Source organism: Engystomops pustulosus, chromosome 7 (genome assembly GCF_040894005.1).
Source record: "Engystomops pustulosus chromosome 7, aEngPut4.maternal, whole genome shotgun sequence".
NCBI classification, from domain to species: domain Eukaryota; kingdom Metazoa; phylum Chordata; class Amphibia; order Anura; family Leptodactylidae; genus Engystomops; species Engystomops pustulosus.
The window spans coordinates 155661139-155684277 of record NC_092417.1 but is presented as its reverse complement, the minus strand read 5'-3'; the positions used below and the strand labels follow the sequence as shown (position 1 = coordinate 155684277).

Genomic DNA, 23139 nt, shown 5'->3' with positions numbered 1-23139 from the left:
CCCCCAGGAAATATACTCTAGCCGCCTTCTGGCTGATGGACCTCTGGGGTTCAGTATTGGGTTGAGCCATGGCCTACCGCAGGATCCTCTGGTACTCTGGTGGGCCAGTCCAACACTGGATCTGAAGGAAATGGTCAGGATGTGAGATAAATGTGAGTGTCACAGCAAAGGGTCTGAATACTTATGACCATGTGATATTTCAGTTTTTATTGTTTAATAAATTAGCAGAAATATCTACGTTTCTGTTGTGTGTTTTTTCCGTCAAGATGTGTGACGAGTGTACATTAATGAGCAAAAACCTAGACATGTCACCCTTCCTCTATATTTCTTGATTATGTCCATTTACCAGGTCTCCAATTTTATTTACTTTATTTTGTCTTGCAGCCATCCATTCCAGGGAAACTATAGTGTAACGGATGTGAAGCTGAGGCTTTCACAGTAAGTATTGACTTTCTGCCTTTAAATCACTAGTACTAAAAGGTTCCAAAGGCTAACATAGATGTCGTTTTAAAGTTCGGTTCAGAACAGTGAAAGAGGAAAGAAGATCGGCAATGCTGTTGTCACCACAAGTCGAAACATGGTTCAGACTGGAAAAGCAGTAGGTAAGAATATATTGTTGCTCATTTGCTTCCATACAAAATACTTTAACTCCTTAAGGCCCCTTTCACACTTGCGTTTTTCACGTGTGTTTTCTGCGCGTGCTTTTGACACGCAGAACTTGCATTGCACTCTGACCTATTGTAACCAATGGGTCTTTTCAGACTTGCATTTTTTTTCACGCACACACGGGCGTTTTTTTAACGCGCGTTTAAATCTCGACATGCTCTACTACTGCTCCGGTGACGTCACGCTGCTGTCGTCATGACTCACCCAGCAGATCGCCGACCCCGTCCTGTCCCTCGGCGTCCTGGAAGGTGGCGGGGTCTCCTATCTGGTAGAGTGGTCCCTTGTTCCACCACTCCATGGCCGGCAGGGGGCGGCAGCGAGGTGCCTGCACGATGATGACCACGGCTCCGGCCAGCATGCCGGCCCAGCCCAGCCAGAAGAGGACGAGCAGCGCCCAGCGGACCCGCACCCAACCCGGGGTGCCCGCCACCTTCAGCAGCTCCTCCTTGGACAGGCCGGTGAATTTCGTGGCCCGGATGCCGCCATCATCGTCCTCGTCATCCAGCTTCACCTTGACCACCCCGTTCTTCTCTCCCCCCACAGGGGACTCCCCGGCCCCCGCGGCCATCGGCTGCTTCTCGGGGTCGATCTCATTGAGCTCCACGTCCTTCATGTCCAGCGCCGTGTCCTGTGTCATCTCTGCTGTCTGTGTGTTCTATAAGAGCCGGTGCCGGTACCGGGGAGTTTATATATAGACCCCCAGGCCCCGCCCTGTCCCCGCCTCCCGGTCTCAGTGATTGGTACAGGACACATGACGTAACAGCGCTGCCGGCTCCGGGCTCCTCCTCTATGGCGTCTGTCACTGCAATGATGCAAGCAGTGACCGGCGTGTCACCAGCCTCTACCCCCCACTACCTACCCCTGCCCACTGTCACCAGCCCCTGCCCCACCACTACCTACCCCTGCCCACTGTCACCAGCCTCTACCCCCCACTACCTACCCCTGCCCACTGTCACCAGCCCCTGCCCCACCACTACCTACCCCTGCCCACTGTCACCAGCCCCTGCCCCACCACTACCTACCCCTGCCCACTGTCACCAGCCCCTGCCCCACCACTACCTACCCCTGCCCACTGTCACCAGCCCCACCACTACCTACCCCTGCCCACTGTCACCAGCCCCTGCCCCACCACTACCTACCCCTGCCCACTGTCACCAGCCCCACCACTACCTACCCCTGCCCACTGTCACCAGCCCCTGCCCCACCACTACCTACCCCTGCCCACTGTCACCAGCCCCACCACTACCTACCCCTGCCCACTGTCACCAGCCCCTGCCCCACCACTACCTACCCCTGCCCACTGTCACCAGCCCCTGCCCCATCACTACTTATCCCTGCCCCACCACTACCTACCCCTGCCCACTGTCACCAGCCCCTGCCCCATCACTACTTATCCCTGCCCACTGTCACCAGCCCCTGCCCCACCACTACCTACCCCTGCCCACTGTCACCAGCCCCTGCCCCATCACTACCTACCCCTGCCCACTGTCACCAGCCCCTGCCCCACCACTACCTACCCCTGCCCACTGTCACCAGCCCCTGCCCCATCACTACTTACCCCTGCCCACTGTCACCAGCCCCTGCCCCATCACTACTTAACCCTGCCCACTGTCACCAGCCCCTGCCCCACCACTACTTACCCCTGCCCACCACTACTTACCCCTGCCCACTGTCACCAGCCCCTGCCCCATCACTACTTACCCTTGCCCACCACTACTTACCCCTGCCCACTGTCACCAGCCCCTGCCCCACCACTACTTACCCCTTCCCACTGTCACCAGCCCCTGCCCCATCACTACTTACCCCTGCCCACCACTACTTACCCCTGCCCACTGTCACCAGCCCCTGCCCCATCACTACTTACCCCTGCCCACCACTACTTACCCCTGCCCACTGTCACCAGCCCCTGCCCCATCACTACTTACCCCTGCCCACCACTACTTACCCCTGCCCACTGTCACCAGCCCCTGCCCCATCACTACTTACCCCTGCCCACTGTCACCAGCCCCTGCCCACTGTCACCAGCCCCTGCCCCACCACTACTTACCCCTGCCCACTGTCACCAGCCCCTGCCCCACCACTACTTACCCCTGCCCACCACTACTTACCCCTGCCCACTGTCACCAGCCCCTGCCCCATCACTACTTAACCCTGCCCACTGTCACCAGCCCCTGCCCCACCACTACTTACCCCTGCCCACCACTACTTACCCCTGCCCACTGTCACCAGCCCCTGCCCACTGTCACCAGCCCCACCACTACCTACCCCTGCCCACTGTCACCAGCCCCTGCCCCACCACTACTTACCCCTGCCCACTGTCACCAGCCCCTGCCCCACCACTACTTACCCCTGCCCACTGTCACCAGCCCCTGCCCCACCACTACTTACCCCTGCCCACTGTCACCAGCCCCTGCCCCACCACTACTTACCCCTGCCCACTGTCACCAGCCCCTGCCCCACCACAATTTACCTACCTACCCCTGTCACCAGCCCCTGCCCCCCCCCACTAACCACCTACCCACCCCGGCACCAGCCCCTGCCCCCCACTACCTACCTACCCCTGTCACCAGCCCCTGCCCCCCCCGTTATCTACCTACCCCTGTCACCTGCCCCCCCCGTTATCTGCCTACCCCTGTCACCAGCCCCTGCCCCCCACTACCTACCTACCCATCACCAGCCCCTGCCCCCCCGTTATCTACCTACCCCTGTCACCAGCCCCTGCCCCCCCCCCGTTATCTACCTACCCCTGTCACCAGCACCTGCCCCCCACTACCTACTTACCCCTGTCACCAGCCCCTGCCCCCCCCCCCCGTTATCTACCTACCCCTGTCACTAGCCCCTGCCCCCCACTATCTACCTACCCCTGCCCCTTGGCAGACAAGGCGTCAGCTATGTCACCCCTTTAACGCCAAGTGCAGTCTATGGTGGGTGACTACACCAGTGTGCAGGAGGTATTTTCATTGCCTTTTGAAACCTGCTGCTCTGTAACATCCCCTGTACACGGGTCAGTGTGCGGCTCTAACACAATGGCCGTCCAATACACAGCGCTGGATACAGGGATATAGGCTCAGGGCGCGTTCACATGTTGCGCTTTGGTTGCGTTTTCATTGTGTTATAAAACGCATTACAACAGCTAAGGCTGGTGCCACACGTACCGCAAACGCAGACAAAGCCGCGGCCCGATTGCATTGGCGTTTCTATGGAAACGCCTGCGATCAGGAACGAGCTTTAAACTTTAAACAGTAATGTAATTAGGCAAATCACCTCTTCTCAGCTGTCGTAACGCGTTTCAAACGCAATGAAAACGCAGGACAAAATGCAACGTGTGAATGCACCCTCATTGTAAATTGCAGCAAAAAAAAGGCTTTCCCCACTTTCGGCTCCTTAACCCCTTAAGGACGGAGGGTTTTCGGCTCATTTCTCGCTCTCCAACTTCAAAAATCCATAACTTTTTCATTTTTCCGTGTACAGACCTGTGTGAGGGCTTATTTTGTGCGTAACAAATTTTACTTTCCCGTAATGTTATTTATTTTAACATGCCGTGTACTGCAAAGCTGAAAAAAAATTCCAAATGTGGAAAAATTGAAAAAAAACGTCACGTGCGTCATGTTCTTGTGGGCTCAGTTTTTACGACTTTCACTCTTCGCTCCAAATAACACGCCTACTTTATTCTTTGGTTCGGTGCGATCGCGGTGATACCAAATTTATATAGGTTTTATTGTGTTTTAATACATTTTCAAAAATTAAACGAATGTGTACAAAAAAGAAAAAAAATTTTTGCCATCTTCTGATGCTAATAACTTTTTCATACTTTGGCGCATGGAGATGTGTGAGGGGTCATTTTTGCGAAATGAGGCGACGTTTTTATTGCTACCATTTTGAGGTCTGTGCGACATTTTGATCATTTTTTATTTCATTTTTTGTTATGTAAAAAGGTGTAAAAGTCGCATTTCGGACATTTGGGCGCCATTTCCCGCCTCGGAGGTCACCGCCGCCTGTAACCGTTTTTATATTTTGATAGATCGGGCATTTTGGGACGCGGCGATACCTAATATGTCTGTGATTTTTACTGTTTGTTATGTTTTATATCCGTTCTAGGGAAAGGGGGGTGATTTGAACTTTTAATATTTTAGTAATTTTTTTTCTTTTTTAAACTTTTTTTTTTCTTTTTTTTTTCACTATCTTTTAGACCATCTAGGGTACATTAACCCTAGATGGTCAGATCGCTGCTACCATATACTGCAATACTTCTGTATTGCAATATATGGCATTTTTGCAGCACATTCATTACAATGAGCCACTGGCTCACCTTTGTATGAAGAGGACTCAGCCCGTGAGCCCTCTTCATACATCCCTTACACCTCTGCGCCGTAGAGCTACGGCGCAGAGCGTTAAGGGGTTAAAGGACAACTTAATGGGATTTGGGACACTAAACAACCCAGCAGGTCCAGGTTTAGTGTCCCAAAAAGCCCTTTAGCTCGTCCAGCTATATAAAATAAATACATTTTAAAAAGTTTTCACTTACTGCAATGTGTAGCTCCCTGCGCCTGCAGTCACTGCACATGTGGGTACAGCCGGGACATCACCAAACCCTGCAGGTAATAATAACATGATCAATAACATAATAACATGTACTATACACGTCACATGATGTGGATACACAGCGCAGCGGCCACAAGCACCAGAGACACTTCCATCACTGGTGCAGGAGGCCGGAGTGTAGCTGAGGAATCACTGCTGGGTCTGCTCTGGATGCAGTATTTGGGCTCTGGGGTTGTCTTTATTACTGAGCTTCAGCCTAGTCACATAGATACAGGCAGTCCCCTACTTGAGAACACCTGACATACAGACGACCCCTAGTTACAAACAGACCACTGGATGCTGGTAATTTACTGTACTTTAGCCTTAGGCTACAATAATCAGCTGTAACAGTTATCACAGGTGTCTGTAATGAAGCTTTATTGATAATCCTGGTTCTTATTACAACCCAACATTTTTAAAATCCAATTTTCACAGAGACCAAACATTTTTTGTCTGGAGTTACAATTATAAAGTACACAGTTCCAACTTACATACAAATTCAACTTAAGAACAACCCTACAGAACCTATCTTGTATGTAACCTGGGGACTGCCTGTATAAGGCCTCATGCAGATGAGCGGATGTGCTGCGGCCCAGGTAGGATGCAGGCCGGTGCAGGAGGAAGAAGCGCTCCTCACCTCTCCATTGAAGGCTGAGCGTCCGACGCTGTATGACGGTAAAACACAGCACATGTCGTGTATTTTTCTGTGCTCGGTCACGGTGTGATGAGACAGTGTCTGCTCACTGCACTGTGACCCTATAAGCAGGTCGCCTGTGGCCAATGGATATGGGTTGTCCTGCCTCTTCCAGTGTTTTAGTTGAGATGAATGTGTGCTGCACTTTATGTACATGCTCAGTAGTGAAGCTCCTCCGCTACAGATCAGAAGAATAAGGCCTTGGGAAGGAAAGCCCACCACTGCTAGAGGGACCAGGATAACAGGACTGTAAAGTCAGTGACCCTATTGGTGAAGCTGGAGTGTGAAGTTTGGCTTGGAAACTGTTTTGCTGTTCCTGCAGCCTCCTAGCACTGACACCTATACACTAGACAGAACTGGACGGCTTCATTCAAGTTAATAAGTAGTGAGTTGTATTTCCCCAGCACTGTTGTTATAGCTATAACACTTACAACTAGTGCAGGGTCAGGTCAGGTCAGGTGAGCGGGTCCTATGAAGAGCGTGATGTCGTATTGTAATGCTGCATCTTATCGTTGTCACATTGTAACCCATCACATTACACGGCTGTAACATTGATCTAGTTTACAAGTGACTCCCCCAGCACAGATGTCAATGCACAATACTTTACTCTGATTTGTTGATTCTAACCAATCAAACTTGTATTTGGGGGTCTACTAGCTGAGCGACCCCAGTGAAAGATCTGGTAGTTACTGAGGGGGACATCCAGACTCAGTGAGTTGTGCACTGCCCGCTGCAGCTCCTATGGGCAGAAGTGGAAGTTCACTAAGGTCAATCCATTCTGTGATTGTACATCCCCTCTAACCACATGATACTCCTGCCCTAAGTGTTATTGTATGAGGGATCTGGCTTGAGCCGGAGGTCTCTGCTTCACGTGCGGAGAATAATAAAGTCACAATTCTAGGAATTGCCCTACAGGTGGTTGTGTAGACTGCAGGCTGACAACACATAGCGGAGCGGGTACAGGAGGTCACTGCTCTCAATACACTATCTGTAGGTATGTATGTAGTATCCTGTGTACACACATAGAAAGAGGAGGCCACAATATCCACTCTATTATTTCCCCAAGATAAGACCACAACATGTCAATACACACTATACAATACAATTACACACTATACAATACACACTATACAATACACACTATACAATACAATACACACTATACAATACACACTATACAATACAATACACACTATACAATACACAATACACACTATCAACACACTATACAATACAATACACACTATACAATACAATACACACTATACAATACACACTACACAATACAATACACACTATACAATACACAATACAATACACACTATACAATACTTATACATACTATACAATACAATACACAATACACACTATACAATACACACTATACAATTACACACTACACACTATACAATACAATACACACTATACAATACACACTATACAATACAATACACACTATACAATAACACACTATACAATACAATACACACTATACAATCACACTATATACAATACAATACCACTATACAATCACACTATAACAATACAATACACACTATACAATACACACTATACAATACAATACACACTATACAATACACACTATACAATACAATACACACTATACAATACAATACACACTATACAATACACACTACACAATACAATACACACTATACAATACAATACACACTATACAATACTATACAATACAATATACACTACAATACAATACAACACTATACAATACAATACACACTATACAATACAATACACACTACAATACACACTATACAATACACACTATACAATACAATACACACTATACATACACACTATACAATACAATACACACTATACATACTATACAATACAATATACACTACACAATACAATACACACTATACAATACAATACACACTATACAATACAATACACACTACAATACACACTATACATACACACTATACAATACAATACACACTATACAATACACACTATACAATACAATACACACTATACAATACAATACACACTATACAATACAATACACACTATACAATACAATACACAATACAATACACACTATACCTACACACACAATACACACTATACAATACACACTATACCAAACAATACACACTACAATACAATACACACTATACAATACAATACACACTATACAATACAATACACACTATACACTACAATACACACTATACACTACACACTACACAATACAATACACACTATACAATACAATACACACTATACATACACACTATACAATACAATACACATACACACTATACAATACACACTATACAATACATACACACTATACAATACACACTATACAATACACACAATACAATACACACTATACAATACAATACACACTATACAATACAATACACACTATACAATACAATACACACTATACAATACACACTATACAATACAATACACACTATACAATACAATACACACTATACAATACAATACACACTATACAATACAATACACAATACAATACACACTATACAATACAATACACTACACAATACACACTACACAATACAATACACACTATACAATACAATACACACCATACAATACAAATACTCTACACAATACATTACAGACTATACAATAAAATACACACTATACACTACACAATACAATACACACTATACAATACAATACACACTATACACTACACAATACAATACACACAATACATACTACAATACACACTATACAATACAATACACACTATACACTACACAATACAATACACACTACAATACACACTACACAATACAATACACACTATACAATACAATACACACTATACACTACACAATACAATACAATACACACTATACACTACACACAATACAATACACACTATACAATACACACTATACAATACAATACACACTACACAATACAATACACACTATACAATACACACTATACAATATCATACACACTATACACTACACAATACACCCTATACACTACACAATTACACCCTATACACTACACAATACACCCTATACACTACACAATACACACTACACAATACACACTACACAATACATACACACTATACAATACAATACACAATACAATACACACTATACACTACACACTACACAATACAATACACACTACACTACACAATACAATACACACTATACAATACAATACACACAATACAATACACACTATACAATACACACTACACTACACAATACAATACACACTATACAATACAATACACACTATACAATACTATACACACTATACAATAAACACTATACAATACACACTACACAATACATACACACTATACAATACACAATACAATACACAATAAAATACACACTATACAATACAATACACAAGTACAATACACACTATACAATACAATACACACTATACACTACAATACAATACACACTACACAATACAATATTTACAATACAATACACACTACACTACACAATACAATACACACTATACAATACACACTACACAATACAATACACACTACACTACACAATACAATACACACTATACTATACAATAAACACTATACAATACAATACACACTACACAATACATACACACTATACAATACACAATACAATACACACTATACAATACACACTATACAATACACACTATACAATACACACTATACAATACAATACACACTATACAATACACACTATACAATACAATACACACTATACAATACACACTATACAATACAATACACACTATACAATACACACTATACAATACAATACACACTATACAATACAATACACAATACACACTATACAATACACCCTATACAATACAATACACACTATACAATACAATACACACTATACAATACAATACACACTATACAATACAATACACACTATACAATACTATACAATACAATATACACTACACAATACAATACACACTATACAATACAATACACACTATACAATACAATACACACTATACAATACAATACACACTATACAATACAATACACACTATACAATACAATTACACACTATACAATACAATACACACTATACAATACAATACACACTATACACTACACACTACACACTACAATACACACTATACAATACACACTATACAATACAATACACAATACAATACACACTATACAATACAATACACACTATACAATACAATACACACTATACAATACTATACAATACAATATACACTACACAATACAATACACACTATACAATACAATACACACTATACAATACAATACACACTACAATACAATACACACTATACAATACAATACACACTATACACTACACACTACACAATACAATACACACTATACAATACAATACACACTATACATTACACAACTATACAATACAATACACACTATACAATACACACTATACAATACACAATACACACTATACAATACACACTATACAATACAATACACACTATACAATACAATACACACTATACAATACAATACACAATACACACTATACAATACACACTATACAATACAATACACACTATACAATACAATACACACTATACAATACACACTATACAATACAATACACACTATACAATACAATACACACTATACAATACACACTATACAATACATACACACTACAATACACACTATACAATACAATACACACTACACAATACAATACCACCATACAATACAATACACACTATACAAAATACACACTATACACTACACAATACAATACAGACTATACAATACAATACACACTATACACTACACAATACAATACACACTATACAATACACACTACACAATACACACTATACAATACAATACACACTATACACTACACAATACAATACACACTACAATACACACTACACAATACACACTATACAATACAATACACACTATACACTACACAATACAATACACACAATACAATACACACTACACACTATACAATACAATACACACTATACACTACACACTACACAATACAATACACACTATACAATACAATACACACTATACACTACACACAATACAATACACACTATACAATACAATACACACTACACAATACAATACACACTATACAATACACACTATACAATACAATACACACTATACACCCTATACACTACACAATACACCCTATACACTACACAATACACCCTATACACTACACAATACAATACACACTACACAATACAATACACACTACACAATACACACTATACAATACAATACACACTATACAATACAATACACAATACAATACACACTATACACTACACAATACAATACACACAATACAATACACACTACACAATACAATACACACTATACACTACACAATACATTACACACTACACAATACACACTACACAATACAATACACACTACACTACACAATACATACACACTATACAATACAATACACACAATACAATACACACTACACAATACAATACACACTACACTACAATACACACTATACAATACAATACACACTATACACTACACACTACACAATACAATACACACAATACACACTACACAATACAATACACACTACACTACACAATACACACTATACAATACAATACACACAATACAATACACACTATACAATACACACTACACAATACAATACACACTACACTACACAATACAATACACACTATACAATACAATACACACTATACAATACACACTACACAATACAATACACACTATACAATTACAATACACACTATACAATACAATACACACTACACAATACAATACACACTATACAATATACACTATACAATACAATACAATACACACTACACAATACAATACACACTATACAATAACACTATACAATACAATACACACTACACAATACAATACACACTATACAATACACACTATACAATACAATACACACTATACAATACACACTATACAATACACACTACACAATACACTACACACTATACACTACAATACACACTATACACTACACAATACAATACACACAATACAATACACACTATACAATACAATACACACTATACACTACACACTACACAATACAATACACACTATACAATACAATACACACTACACACTATACAATACAATACACACTACACAATACAATACACACTATACAATACACACTATACAATACAATACACACTATACACCCTATACACTACACAATACACCCTATACACTACACAATATAATACACACTACACAATACACACTATACTATACAATACACACTATACAATACAATACACAATACAATACACACTATACACTACACAATACAATACACACAATACAATACACACTACACAATACAATACACACTATACACTACACAATACAATACACACTACACAATACACACTACACAATACAATACACACTACACTACACAATACAATACACACAATACAATACACACTACACAATACAATACACACTACACTACACAATACACACTATACAATACAATACACACTATACACTACACACTACACAATACAATACACACTACACAATACACACTACACAATACAATACACACTATACAATACACACTATACAATACAATACACACTATACAATACACACTATACAATACACACTACACAATACACTACACACTATACACTACAATACACACTATACACTACACAATACAATACACACAATACAATACACACTACACACTATACAATACAATACACACTATACACTACACACTACACAATACAATACACACTATACAATACAATACACACTATACAATACAATACACACTACACTACACAATACAATACACACTATACAATACAATACACACTACACAATACAATACACACTACACTACACAATACAATACACACTATACAATACAATACACACTATACAATACACACTACACAATACAATACACACTATACAATACAATACACAATACACACTATACAATACAATACACAATACACACTATACAATACAATACACACTACACAATACAATACACACTATACAATATACACTATACAATACAATACAATACACACTACACAATACAATACACACTATACAATACACACTATACACTACACACTACACAATACACTACACACTATACACTACAATACACACTATACACTACACAATACACAATACACACTATACACTACACAATACAATACACACTATACAATACAATACACTATACAATACAATACACACTATACAATACACACTATACAATACAATACACACTATACAATACATTACACACTACACAATACAATACACACTACACACTACACAATACAATACACACTACACACTTTACAATACAATACACACTATACACTACACACTACACAATACACACTACACAATACAATACACACTATACAATACAATACAATACACACTACACAATACAATACACACTATACACTACACAATACAATACAATACACACTACACAATACAATACACACTATACAATACAATACACACTATACACTACACACTATACACTACACACTATACAATACACACTATACAATACACACTATACACTACACAATACAATACACACTATACACTACACAATACAATACACACTATACACTACAATACACACTATACACTACACAATACAATACACACTATACAATACACACTACACAAGTGGCACAAGTCTCCATGTACAATGCACCGGCCTCCTATATAATACATGGGAATGTAGCGAAACATTAAAGCATAGACTATAAGCCGTATCATCAGACAATGTTATTACTCTCATTTCTTATGTTATCTGCATATGTAGAGAATGGGACACCCCCCTCCCCCGATCTCCTAATTGCTGGGGGTCTATTCTTGTCATTGCAAATGGACCCTTACCATTCAGCTAATCAGCCCCTTATCCTATGGATGGGATTAAGCTTTATGTTATTTGATAACAATTGGTACAACCCCTTTATAGAGCAGGATGCTTGCTTACCCTGCTACTACATCAATCAGGGGGGGCAGCACAATATCAGGTCCTAGGTGTTATCCCCCAAGCTGCAGATAAGGGATAACAAATTTAGGACAATCCTTTTTAAGGCTAAAGATGAATATACATAAACTTAGTGCCGTAGTCTTAGTACAGACGGTCCCCTACTTAAGGACACCCAACTTACAAAACAGCCCCTAGTTAAAGACGGACCCCTCTGCCCACTGTGACCTCTGGTGACCTCTCTGGATGTTGCTATAGTCCCAGACTGCAATAATCAGCTGTAAGGTGTCTGTAATGAAGCTTTATTGATAATCCTTGGTCCCATTACAGCAAAAAAAATTTAAACTCCAAATGTCACTGGTGCAAAAAAAATTTTTTTGTCTGGATCTACAATTTTAAAATATACAGTTTCGACTTACAAACAAATTCAACTTAAGAACAAACCTCCAGACCCTATCATGTACGTAACCCGGGGACTGCCTGATATCCTGCCTTAAAGGAGATTGTCACATGTTTTATTGGTATTGTATGTGATTGTAAATAGCAAGCTCATTCAATAAAGACTTTTACTTAAAAAATAAAAGGACATTCCCCACTTTCACCTCCTTCAGGGACACGTGTCAGGGCGATTTGGTCCATAAGGACCTGTAGATGGTTTAGTGTACCAAATAGCCCTATAGATGGTCCCTCTGTGCCCGCTATAAAAAAAAAAAAAAAAAATTATACTTGCCTGCTGCGGATATCCCAGCACCTGCGCAGTCGTGTGAAACCTGCAGACTGCACCCCAGCTTCACTGCGCATGCTCAGTGGGTGCAGCACTTGTGCAATGAAGCCGCAGTGTACTGCTCCAGCTTCACTGTATTACTGCACAAGCGCGGGGAGCACCAGAGATGGGTCCAATACGTCTCATCTCTTGGTAAGTCTAAAGGGTTTTTTCTTATCAGCAGGCCCAGAGGGAGCAGCCAGAGGGCAATTTGAGACACTAAACCACTGGACCAAAAGGAACTGTGGGTGGTTTAGAGTCCCAAAATGCCCTGACAGTCCCCTTTAAAAAAAAAAAAATCTATCAAAATCCATCATGATAAACCAGAGACACTAAGGGTGATGTCACACATGGCGTTTTTAGGCCGTTTTTAGCGAGTGCGTTTTCAGATCGTAAAAAAAAACGTGTGCATTTTTGTCCGGTTTTCCAAATTTTCGCAATTAAAAACTGACAAAAAACGCATTCGTTTTCAAAAAACCACATGGGTTTTTAAAACATGCGTTTTTTTACTATCTGAAAACGCACCAACTAAAAACAGCCCAAAAACGCCATTACTCATAGATCCAGGCACCGTGACTGTGGTAATCTTCTTATATTTGTTTTCCATGACCTCCTCCCTCCCTAAAATCAACTTTTAACATTATTATATCTTCCTCACGTCCCCCCTCCCTCTGCCTGCTGTAATCTAACACAGTGAGAGAGGGAAGTGCTCCGGCAGTGTAACAACCTGTGAATCTGCAGAACAGAGGGGCTCTGGTAATAACCCTAGATCCCTTTAGTCTCATTATCATAATTTTAAAAGTTGATTTTAGAAGGAAGGAGGCCATGGATAACAAATATAAGAAGATTACTACAGTCCCGATGCCTGGATCTATGAGTAATGTCCCTGGTTTATCGTGCAGGATTGTTGTGATGGTAGATTTCCTTGCATCTATAACAGCGTCCTCTTACACTGTACCGTTATGTGCGGTTCAGCAGTTTTGTATCAATCCAGTGAATTAAACAAATCTTCAACACCCAGAAGAGGTCTTAGCATGATGTGCGCAGCACTCTCTATGTAGATGTGTTTCCCTGCAAAGGATTTAAGAGCACAGATCGTGTGTCAGCACGAATTTCATGTGAATCTACTGGCAGGACGTAAACACGATCCTGGGATGAACCCGAATCAGACGACAAAACAATCTATAATAAGACGTAATACTTGGAAGGAGGAGGCGCACAGGACACCGCTAACGGCTGACAGATGGGGCTCACGTCCAGCAGGGTGGAAAACATCTGATCGTCTGGTAAATAAGGGGCCACACGACAGCCGGGGCCAATCCCTCATGTTGTGTCCTGTAAATACAATGAGATAGAGTTACAGACAATGAGACATAAACAGGTCCACTACAGGGTAAGAACCAATACAAGCGCCTCCATGTAGGATCGGTGGCTTACTGGACACTCATTTTCTCAAAATAAAGGTCACAGAGGTGGATGGGACTACGCACCCCACTTCACAAATTGTACTTAGGTCTTCGGCAATGGCGTCCGGAGGTGACAGAACCAACACTGGTCACCATGAAGCACAGAAAGTCACTTTTGATGTCGGAGGAAGTGATGTCTGAGCTCACATTTCCAAATATGTCTTTCATTATCTCCGGTTCTGTAGATCACAGCACCACAAGCCTGATGTGATGTGAAAGACGGGCTTCTTACCTTTAATATGACACCAGAAGCATGTTTACGGGGCGTCTGAATGGACTCTCCCCTTACTGCAAACGTGACTCGTATCAGCTAAAAAAAATGACTCGTCTCTGCTCAGTTTCACATGTCTATGCAGGACATGTTTTTCTTTCTTTTATCGGGAAACCGTTGAGATTTCACATAAAAGAGGGGATTCGGGACCTGTGGTTTAGGGCGCGTTCACACGTTGCGTTTTGGTTGTGTTTTCATTGCGTTTGAAACACATTACAACAGCTGATGTGAGGCAATTTGCCTAATTACATTACCGTTTACGTTCGTAAACGCAATGTTAACGCATGTGTTAACAAAACGCATGTGTTGACACTTTGTTAACACATGCGTTAACATAGCATTTACGATGCGTTTTGTAAACGGAAGCGTTAACAGTGATGTAATTAGGCAAATCACCTCTCCTCAGCTGTTGTATATGCGTTTCAAACGCAATGAAAACGCAGGTCAAAACGCAACGTGTGAACGCGCCCTCAGTGTCCCATATCGCAGCGGACAGGTTCCCTTTAAGTATATTATATTGCTTTTGCCCGGTCTATCAAGGGTTGAAGACAGAACCAAAGAAATCCCTTTAAGACTGGGATATTTTCCACAAAACTACTGAAAGTGAATGTGGTGCCATTTAATTGATTACACTCCTTTCAGGCACTGTTACGTCATGTCCATACACAGTCCTAGGGCTGCGTTCACACAAAGCATTTTCATTGCGTTTTTTTAAACACGATTTGAAGACCCCCACCCCTGAAAAGACATTGGGTGCAGATTTACTTACCCGGCCCTGTCGCAGCGTTTAGTAGATGTGTAGGAAATATAATGGGGGACATTTACTATGGTGTTTTCACCCATTTTGACGGAGATTACGACACTGAAGCCGCGGTCACACGTACCGCTAGACGTCCGTTCAAAACGCGACGCTAGCGCACAGGGGGAGGTCCTCGGCCCCAACGCACATGCGTTTCCAGAGAAACGCATGCGATCGGCTTAACAATCGCATGCGTTTCCCTGGAGGACCTCCCCCTGTGCGCTAGCGTCGCATTATGACGGACGCCTAGCGGTACGTGTGACCGCGGCCTTAAGGGTGATGCCACACATGGCGTTTTGAACACGTTTTTGGTCCGTTTTTAAGCAGTCAGACCAAAAAAGCATGCGTTTTTTGAAAATGAATCCGCTTTCGACCAATTTTAATTAAGATAATTGGTAAAATCTGTCAAAACCGGATGCGTTTTATAACGGACTGCTTAAAAACTGACCAAAAACGGGTTCAAAACGCCACGTGTGGCATCACCCTTAGATAAATCTCCCCCATTGTGCGAGCACGACGGAGCCTTTCAATTGTGTTTAAAAACGCAATCATAACGCTGTGTGTGAACGTGGCCCTAGGCTTCCCTCATACATATATATATATATATATATATATATATATACACACACACACACACATATAGGAGGATGCTAAGCCCCTCTTCTATATAGTATACACTTATCTGTATGTACGTGGCTCACCGGCACAGGCACAACTAAGGTGGTGTTCACATGTCGCACTTGAATTGCGCACCAAATGCAATATACATGTATGGTGAAAGAAAACATGTGAACGCAGCCTAAGCCAGCGGGTGTAATTTTATTCTCCATATACTATGAGTCCATGGAGTTACTGTAAAGTTACTGCACAGTGTGAATACACCCCGAGGAAACATCAGGGCTCCTCTGCACTGAGCACTATGAGACTGTTGTTTTCTGAGGTAAATTTCCTGCTCCCAGGGTGATGTTGACTCTCCAGCTCTTATGTCCTGACAAGTTCTGATGAAACAGCCGAGAACTTCTTGTGCTGAGACATTACAATAGGGGGAGGGGGCGGCTGAGTGTTTACCACAGATTAGAGCAGCCCTGCTGAGACACATCCAGGAATTCATCCAGGAGAGACACAACATGTCTCCCCCTCTCCTGCCGCCTCACAATCAGCACAAGGCAGATAACAGTGTGCAGTACTGGTTGTAGGCTCAGGCTGCCGCCTCCATTTTAATTAGTTTTCTCTATCCGCATAGGCCACGCCCACTCGTTTTCTCTCATGAAAAGTCATAAAATGGCGGCCGGCAGAGCCGTGAAATGGCGGCAGCATCAGAGAATTGATGCGCAGATACTAAACAATGAGCTAATAAGTAGTGTAATGCGTCCAAACAGCTGCTCATTTATACTTCTGCACACCTCACACACTATAAGTAATCAATTAGAACTTGGTGACCCATTCTCCATGTCTGCATCTGTGGAGGCAGAGTTATCTCCCTGTATATGCAGTCCATGGCCGCATTCACACGTGTTGACAGCTGAGGAGATGTTAACATTTCTGCGTTTTTTTTCCCATTGCATTTTTGCATTCTTGAAAAACGCATCATATTTGCATTCTGGCATTTTTAATGTTTTTTTTGGTTAAAGTGTCTTAACTTGGCGTTTTTTGTCCCCTATGTTTTTTGTCTGCATGTTTAAGATGCGTTTTCATAACCTTTTTCAAAATGGTTGCATTTTTGAAAACGCATGTGTTTGGGCTCTGCGTAATACCGACGGGACACGTGGCGTTTTGAACCCGTTTTTGGGGTGTTTTTAAGCATTTTGTTAAAAAACGCATGCATTTTTTGAAAATGCATCAGTTTTTGACCGGTTTTACCAATTATCTTAATTATAACCGGTCCAAAACGGCTGCGCTTTCAAAAATCGTATGCAGTGTTTAATGGACTGATTAAAAACGGCCCAAAAACAGGTTCAAAACGCCACGTGTGCCGCCGGCCTTATTGTGTATGTGATAACATACTCAAACAGCAGGGAGAAGAAGATCAGTGCATTTTTACATTTCTAAGAGACACAGCTGAATGCAATTGACGTACATCAAGCATCGCATTTTTGAAAATGCAAACGCAAGCAGACTTTTGACAAACGCATACATAAAAGCGCATGTGTTTTTAATGCGTTCAAAAACGCCACCTATGTCGCGGGCCTTACGCTTTGTAAATGCATTGTGTGAACACTCAGTTTTTGTCAACACAATTCAATTAGGCAAATCTCCTCAGCTGCTGTATTTGGGTTAAAACGCGATGTAAATGGCATATGCGAACGCAGCCTTAGATTCTTATATGTACTAGAAAAAAGTTATGTTTGGTGGTATTTCCCAGGATGTGTTTTAGGGAGCGGTCACACATATCGCTAGCACTGAGTTTACGACAATGGAAAAATCCATTTTGAAACCCACATACCGTAGATTTTGGTGGAAAGCTGACCATTCTCAGGGAAAATATGAAACAATGAAGGGATTTTCGCCGCATTTATCAGGAATTTCAGAGCTTTCTTTTGCACTTTTCTGACTTGTCCGACTTAGGGTGATGCCACACATGGCGTTTTTGGTCCGTTTTTAGGGCGCTGTCCCACGTTGCGTTCGCAAACGCAGACGCATTCAAAACCGCGCCCACCGGGGCGGTCCGCGGTCCGATCGCATCGGCGTTTCTATGGAAACGCCTGCGATCGGGAACGCAAAACCCCGGCGGCTCGTACCCGATCGCAGGCGTTTCCATAGAAACGCCAATGCGATCGGACCTCGGACCGCCCCGGTGGGCGCGGTTTTGAATGCGTCTGCGTTTGCGAACGCTACGTGGGACAGCGCCCTTAGTCAGTTTTTCCCAATTATCTTAATAGATAAACAGGTTGTAAGCAGCCAAAAACGGACTGAAAACAGATGTTTAAAAACGGACCAAAAACGCCATGTGTGGCATCACCCTTAGGGGGCATGGCTTCACGTGAAAGGGTTGTAGTCAATGCAAAATAGTCAGTGTGCCAAAAACTCTGACACACAGTTCAGACCAACTAAAACTAGGTCTAAAGTAGGAACTGACAGTCTTTGCTCATTCACAAAACTATAAAGGGGGCTGTGATCTGGCCATAAAATCTGCGTAAAGATCACAGCCCCCATCATAGCACCCTGCTACACACCGGTACCGACTCAGGGAGCTCAAGGCCTTCTACTGCACCAGAATTTATCATCACAGTGACAAATCTAGTGCAGCAAAAGACTTGTTTTTCTAGCCAGAGACTGGCGGAACCTGTTAAATTCCCTACCCCCCTCCCAAATCAGTTTAAGGGCTGTCCATTAATTATAATTATATTATATATTGAACAATAGGAGTGAGGAATCTGCTCGCAAGAGCTTACAATCTATGAGCGGTTGACACAAGCGGTACAACAGCTTGTATAAAGGCCCAGCCATTATTTATAAGGGAACAGAGAATTGGTGCAGCTTTGGAGAAGTCCTGAAGACGTGAGAGCACAAACAAGCCATTTTCAACAATTGTTTTTGCTTCAGCTGTGGACCTTCCAAAAAAATACTTCACAAGTTTAAGGTCTAAGATGGAAAATCAGAGAAAAGATCACCTATATTAGACAGTTGGGGTCCGACAAGAAGGACCACCACCAATCAGCTGACCCCGGCTTCATCCAGTGTCAGAATCAAAACAAAGAACCAGTAGAGTTCTGCTTCCGAGAGCAACCGGCCATTACACAGAGGATGGAGCTCTTCTTCTGTATTGAATAATTGTAAATTGATCAGAACAGGGTCACTGCAGATAATACAAGCCATAGTCACTGTGTAGGTGCCCATACAATAGGGTGCCCCAGGGTGCCTCATACAATTCACTAGTTCTCTAAACTTGTACAGATAACAATACAATGCTGTCCAATCATAAAACTTCTGCCTGTACATACTAAGATTGTGGCCTACAAAAGGTCATTATATAAAGACACCAACATTGAGATAACTGTATGAGCATCAATATGATCAAAGAAAACACCAAAAACATCAGTAAACTTTGTCTTAAACCACTATGCACAAACTCTGCATTGTATCAGATATGGCCGGCAGTGGCATAGGGTGTACAAAACTGGGTTTCTAAGTAGGGTGCAAAGGTCCCTTATACAATGCGACATCCAAAGTACATGTAGGACAGATGTTTGGGTTAAAGCATAACTTACAGAAAAGGGAAACAGACAATACCAAAGGGAACCTGGTGGCAGCTTTGTCCCATTCGTTTCATATGTATTGTGAATATATATTTGTATAGTGGAATCAACCATCTAAAGATCTAAAGTACGTGCCCAGAATTAAATAGGATTCCGAAGGCGGTCATGCGTGTCAGCTTAGAGGAGTTTTCCAAGAAAAACTCAGCAGTGCCCAGTAACAAAACTTAAACATAGCAATTTTATGGGGAACTGCTAACCATCTAATGTGTGTGTGTGTGTGTGTGTGTGTTGGGGGGGGGGGGGGGTCCCATCACTTTCCTACAATGGCAAATGTCATGAACTCCAAGGAAGTGTAATGGAAGATCCATAGAAGTCTATGGAGATGGAAAGTTCAATTTCCACTTTTAGTTTCCATTATGCTGTGTAATGGAAAGGCCCGATGCGGGTGTAAACAAGGCCTAAAGTGCTCTTTTAATTCAAGTAATTTTTATTACATGATTTTGAAGTTTATATAAACAATACAACAACAAAAAATACAAGTAAAACAATAAAAACAATCGCAATACAAACCCACCCAACCTGGAGATGTGTGGCGGGTACATAGCAAGACCTGGCGTGAGAAACCAAGCGCTTTGTTGTTGGCTACATTTTTTGACTACACCTTGATTCAAATAAACATACTTTTCCATAGAAATACATGTGATTAGTTACCAATATCATGGGAGTCCTGCATCCAACCAGTGAGCAACTCGCAATTTACAAGCCTGACAGAGGATCTTCTAAACAGCCAATTTTTGGGGAACTTTCATTAGACCCCAATCCCAGGATCCCAACCTACATAGTTCTGAGAACGGTAATATGAAAAACCTTTTTTGTGAGGGTTTTTTGAAAACGCATCCGTTTTTGACTATTTTTAATCAAGATAATTGGTAAAACCTGTCAAAAACGCCTGCATTTTTAAAAAACGGACTGCTTAAAAACGGACCAAAAACGGGTTCAAAGCGCCATGTGTGGCATCATCCTTAGGCATTAGTAGGCAACTCTTAAGCATCTCAACAGATGAGCGAGGGTAAGAAGCATCAGTACGATAACCCATCTACACTCTATGGGGGACATTTATCAGGGCTTATACGCCAGTTTTCTGGTGAACGACCAGGAATTGCAATTATTTCCCCCTTTAGGGTGCGGTCACAGGTACCGCTAGCGCTGCATTTACAAACACAACTGTAGCGCACAGAGGCGTGCCTTGGCCCGATCGCAATATTAATTTCCAGTTTGGACATTTGCGATTGGTAACCAATGGCATGCATTTAACTGGAAACGAATACGTGATGAGGCCGAGGCACTGCCTTAGCGTTTGTAAACATAGTACTAGCGGTATTTGTTACCACACCCTATGCCAATTAGGTATGGAAGGGTATGAAGGGGGATGCTCCTGGTTGCGGTGGAGAGACACACTAGCTATAACCTGTCCGTTCAGGGCGCAGTTAATAGCGCAGTTCTACGCCATGCCTTGCCAGCGCAGCCTGCCGCCAAATCCATCAGGAGAATGAAGCCTCCTGATGTATCCATCATGGCGGAGGCGTGGGGTTTCTTCATATGCTGGCATA

At 42.0% G+C, this 23139-nt stretch overlaps 1 protein-coding gene and 1 long non-coding RNA gene across 3 annotated transcripts; both read right to left on the bottom strand.

Annotated features, from left to right (window-relative positions):
* Positions 1-859: 859 nt before the first annotated feature.
* Positions 860-1346, bottom strand: LOC140069022 (amino acid transporter heavy chain SLC3A2-like). The gene has a single exon (XM_072114364.1). The coding sequence runs from the start codon at positions 1301-1303 to the stop codon at positions 860-862; it is 444 nt and encodes a 147-aa protein (XP_071970465.1). The 5' UTR covers positions 1304-1346.
* A 3796-nt stretch (positions 1347-5142) lies between these two features.
* On the bottom strand, positions 5143-18568 carry LOC140069021 (uncharacterized). 2 transcript variants are annotated; one of them, XR_011848678.1, is made up of 3 exons: positions 18456-18568; positions 16032-16132; positions 5143-5258 (listed from the first exon to the last, which is right to left on the bottom strand). It is a non-coding gene; the product is annotated as an uncharacterized lncRNA (long non-coding RNA). The 2 variants fall into 2 exon arrangements; XR_011848677.1 differs by lacking the exon at positions 18456-18568 and adding an exon at positions 17304-17470.
* Positions 18569-23139: the final 4571 nt, after the last annotated feature.